General features: G+C 38.2%; 1 protein-coding gene across 1 annotated transcript; it reads left to right on the top strand.

The window, feature by feature from the left end:
- The first annotated feature begins 3,112 nt into the window (after window positions 1–3,112).
- On the top strand, window positions 3,113–4,060 carry LOC103126928 (olfactory receptor 6M1-like). Its single transcript, XM_007537855.1, has one exon. It carries the CDS (start codon window positions 3,113–3,115, stop codon window positions 4,058–4,060), a length of 948 nt encoding a protein of 315 aa, XP_007537917.1.
- Window positions 4,061–5,316: the final 1,256 nt, after the last annotated feature.

Below are 5,316 nucleotides of genomic sequence, written 5' to 3'. Positions count from 1 at the left end.
CTAATTCTAAAGAAACATGGATCAAAACTTGGGTGGCCTCCTGCTTTTTGCTAAGCTCACAAACATCTGCCAGTCAAGAGAGACATCTTACCAAGAGAGGTGTGCAAATTCTAAGAAATCAGTTGAGTGTCTTGATGCTGGAAGCTTAATTGTAATATTTCTGATATTATTAAATCAGCAGTACCTTAGTCCTGAAGAGAAGGTGGCCACAGCACAGGATTGGTGTCTGAGAATTCTTTGAGTTAGATGCTAGTGAAAGGTGGATCATCTTCAGTGTTATAAATGTATGTAAACGCTTGTTTTAACAACTCATAAAGGGTTTTGTAGTCATAATAATGTGAGCTGTGTGACATCAACCACTGCTTGTCATTTTTTTCTTGCTTGTTTTTTTTGTAGTAACCACTCCAGTAATATTTTCCATTTCACTTAAAGACATCACACTCTTATAATAAATTTCTTCCTAAAATCAATTAATCAGACTTGCTATTTCTGTTTCCCACCTTCACCCTCTCTCTTAAAGCCCTTCCCAAGCCTGTAACATTAACAATATGACTTTTTCAGTATAGTAGCTTGTAACCTGGGAAATATTTGAATTCTAGTATGTTTTTATTTGACCTTTCCTTACCATCATGCCTATTATCTCCAGACTCAGTTTCTTTAAGATAGTTGAAACATTCTCCAGCAGAACCCTGTTTTATGTGAGTGAAAATTACATTTTTTCATAATTAATATATTGACTTTTCTTTGTGAATTTTATTCTTTTTGAAATATTGCTTTATTCTTTTTTAATTTCACTGTGCCAGAGATTCCCTTATCGATTTTCCTATATTGCCTTTGACTTGAAAACTAAATTTGTTGTTTTTCTGTCCTGAACAAAATTTCATTACTATTGTTAGTAACAGTAACAATGATTGCTTAAACATTTTAAGACGGTATTGAAATCTGAATTCTTCTGTATACTCATTCAACTATTTTTAGTGTTTATGTATATATTTATTTATTTACTTAGGCCCCAGCTATGGCTTATGGTTATGCTGGGGCCTTAGCCTAGCCTGTTGGAGACTTGGGTGCTAACGTCTTTTTGCATGACTATTATGCTATCTTCCCAGTCATTTACTAGGAGGAAATAATTATTTACAAGAGTTATTCTCATATGTATACAATGTCTTATCTCCCTGTGATAGGTATCTACACACTGCATACCCACCAACTGACATCATCCTCATTTGTACAGTGGGATGAGATTAATTCTGGAACTAATTTCTAGACTTATGGGCTGTCTCAAGTGTTTTTCAGCAAATGTATAATGCAGCCAAACATGTTTATTTAAAAGTGATTAGTTTGTCTTAAATTTGGTTGTGAAAAGTATTTCTTAAATGTAATATGTTTTGTTTCTTTTTGGTATAAATTCACAAGCACTTGTAATTCCCCCCTTCAGTGTTTAAATACCAATAACTACAGCAAATTTTTTTAATGAAAAAGATAGTGATAATACTCGAATTTTATAGTTTATCACTTTAAGTGTCTAAAAAAGAAAATAAAATTTATTTTAATTTCTATATTTCAGAAGTCAGTTTTGGTTGAATATCTTGCAGTGGCCACTCTCAATAGTTCAATAAGGAGACTTAACAACACCCAATTTTCTGTGTCCTATAAATTTAGAAAAGCATATTTCAAACATGCTTTTCAAACATTCATATTTCAAATATTTGGTGCAAACCAGATCATCTGGCAGTGAAAGCAAACTAAAGTATTCATAATCATTAAAAAGAGATATATTTATCTATCAGTTACAATGACTAAAAGCATTACATCTTTACAGATAATGGTAATGGTACATATGGAAAGGTATAATAAATTGTATTACTTATTCATCATTTGCATTATGAGATGGGAATTGAGAGTGAATAAAGGTTAAATCAAGAAAGCTGATTTTTACATATTAGGATTGTTTAGAAACATTGGTTTTCTGCATATTTCCTGAAAGTTATAAGGAAAACTAGCCATACTTTTCAAACAAATAGATTATTCTTACAAAAACATAAATGTAAAAAAATACCTAGGGGCTGGGCAGTGTTGTACCAGGTTGAGCATACACATTAGGATGCATCAGGACCTGGGTTCAAGCCCCTGCAAGGTGGGTATGGAGCTTCAGGAGCAGTGAAGCAAACTCTCTTTCTCTTTCTCAACCTATCTCCCCCTCTGTTCTAAGTTCCTCTCTGTCCTACCAAATAAAGAAGAGAAAAGGAAAGGAAAGGAAAGGAAAGGAAAGGAAAGGGAAGGGAAGGGAAGGGAAGGGAAGGGAAGGGAAGGGAAGGGAAGGGAAGGGAAGGGAAGGGAAGGGAAGGGAAGGGAAGGGAAAGAGAGGAGAGGGGAGGGGAGGGATGGGGAGGGAAGGCAAGGGAAGGGAAAGGAAGGGAAAGGAAGGGGAAGGAAGGGAAGGGAAGGGAAGGGAAGGGAAGGGAAGGGAAAGGAAGGGAAGGGAAGGGAAGGGAAAGGAAGGGAAGGGAAGGGAAGGGAAGGGAAGGGAAGGGAAGGTAAGGGAAAGGAAGGGAAAGGAAGGGAAAGGAAGGGAAAGGAAGGGAAAGGAAGGGAAAGAAGGGAAAGGAAGGGAAGGGAAGGGAAGGGAAGGGAAGGGAAGGGAAGGGAAGGGAAGGGAAGGGAAGGGAAGGGAAGGGAAGGAAAGGAAAGGAAAGGAAAGGAAAGGAAAGGAAAGGAAAGGAAAGGAAAGGAAAGGAAAGGAAAGGAAAGGAAAGGAGAAACTGGGAGTAGTGGACCAAGCCCTAGCTATAATCCTAGTGGTAATTAAAACAAGGGGGGAGGTCTAAACTACATATATTTTATTTATTAAATTATTTTTGTCATAATGAGAAAGATGGAGAGATCAACACTGCTCAGCCCTGACTTATGATGGTGCTGGGTATTGAACCTGGGACCTTAGGATCTCTGGCACGAAAGCCTTTTACAATGGGTACTATGCTATTACCCTGGTGCTAAACTGAAATATATTACAACACTGTGTTCTAATCAGTGATTCATCTAAATTCTTTCTCTTCCTTGACTCCATCTAGGGAAGTAATTCCACCCCAACATGGAGAGGGAAAACAGGACCATGGTGACAGACATCATCCTTACAGGGATCCCAACTACCAGAGCCCTTGGGGACTTCCTGTTCTTGATTTTTCTGTTGGCCTACATCGTGACAGTCCTTGGAAACACTCTCATCATCATCCTGATCATTGTGGATTACAGGCTTCACTCACCTATGTATTTTCTCCTCAGCAATCTCTCCTTCAGTGAGATAGTAACCACAACTTGTGCTGTTCCCACAATGCTGGCAAGTTTTCTGTTAGGAAGGAAAATCATATCAATTGGTGGGTGTTTTGCCCAGATGTATTTCTACTTCCTCTCTGGATGCACTGAGTTTATCCTTTTTGCTGTCATGTCCTATGATCGCTATGTGGCCATCTGCAGCCCCCTTCAGTACCCTGTGATCATGACTAGCTCTCTCTGTGTCCAACTTGTCATCCTTTCTTGGGTGGGAGGCTTTCTCCTTATCCTCCCCTCCACTATCCTTAAGGTAGGATTGCCTTACTGTGGCCCCAATGTGATTGATCACTTCTTCTGTGACAGTGCCCCCCTTCTCCACCTGGCCTGTGCTGATGTCAGCTTCATCGAGCTGCTAGACTTCCTCAGCTCCCTTGTCCTGCTCATCAGTTCCCTCTCTCTCACAGTAGTCTCCTATGTCTACATCATCTCCACCATCCTGAAGATACCCTCTGGCCAAGGTCAGCGCAAAGCCTTTGCCACATGTGCCTCCCACTTCACTGTGGTCTCCATGGGCTATGGGATCTCCATCTTTGTCTATGTTCGTCCTTCTCAGAAGAGCAGCCTGCACCTCAACAAGATCCTCTTTATCCTGTCTAGTGTCATCACCCCTCTCTTGAATCCCTTCATCTTCAGTCTCCGGAATGAATCCATGAAAGAGGCTTTGAAGGACACTTTGTCCAAGGGCCAGATCTTTCTTAAAGTAATCAGATACAAGGGACAGAGTCTTTGAGAATGATCCCAAACTTGAGTAATCTACCTTTAAGAAAACAAGATCAACACATATACTATAGGAGAAGGTGATAACTCTTTTATGCCTTTTTTAATCTATGCTAATAAAATCATAGCTAAAAAAATATATATAGTTTATTTTTTGATGACGGGTAAATATATAAACAAGTATTTGGGTAATGTTAATATTGAAACAAATAGTAATATATCTTCATGTGGTGATATTGGTGCTATTTCTCAAAGTGATCAAATAATTATAATGGAAATAGAGACTCTTTTATAGATTGTACTTTGTTGTACTTATATATTCTAAACTCAGAAAAAAAGAAACCATTCATACTGCAATCCTGTAGAAAAGACAAACACCCTAGAGAAAGGGAATTAGAGCATAATTTTGTGATATTAAAACTTTTTATTACTGATTTAATAATGACTGACAAGACCGTGGGATTAGAGGGGTACAACTCCATATAATTCCCATCACCATATTTCTGTATCACATCCCCTCCACTGGAAGTTTCCCTATTCTTTATCCCTCTGGAAGTATGGATCCAGGATCATTATGGGGTACAAAGAGTGGAAAGTCTGGCTTCTGTAGTTGCTTCCCCACTGGGCATGGGTGATGACAAGTCAATCTATACCCCCAGCCTGTTGCTATCTTTCCCTAGTGGTGGAGGGTTCTTGAGAGGTGGTTCCTGGACATATTGCACAGGTTGTCTGCCCAGGGAAGTCAGGTTGGTGTCATAGAAGCATCTTGGTGGCTGAAAAGCATTAAAATATCAAACAGAACAAATTGTTTAATAAATATAAAATTAAACGTAAGAATAGAGCTGATGGAATGAAGAGTATTCATATGGGAAGAACTTAGCAAGCCAATTTTAGGTATATTCTAAGGGATCAATGAGGTTAGTATTTTTTCCCTGAAAATAGGATAGCTGACCCTGCTATTTTTTTTTTAATTATTATCTTGGAACTTCTTGCTCCAACCTCTTATATTCAGTTTCCATTTGTCTTTACTTTGGATGTGTGTTTCCTGAAGACATATAATGGATGGATCCTGTTCTTTAGTCCATTTAGCTACTCTTTAGTATTTTGACAGGTGAATTAAGGCCATTCACATTTAGGGTAGTTATTGATATGTGTGGTTTACTTATTTCTATTCTGATTTTTGTTTTGAACTTTTTTGTAACTTTTTTGTAATTATTGAAACTTTTCCCATTTGTTTCTATCAGATCTTTAATGTGGATGAGTTTCTGT

Source organism: Erinaceus europaeus, chromosome 9 (genome assembly GCF_950295315.1).
Source record: "Erinaceus europaeus chromosome 9, mEriEur2.1, whole genome shotgun sequence".
In the NCBI taxonomy this organism is placed as follows: Eukaryota; Metazoa; Chordata; class Mammalia; order Eulipotyphla; family Erinaceidae; genus Erinaceus; species Erinaceus europaeus.
This window is presented reverse-complemented; position numbering and strand designations above follow the sequence as displayed.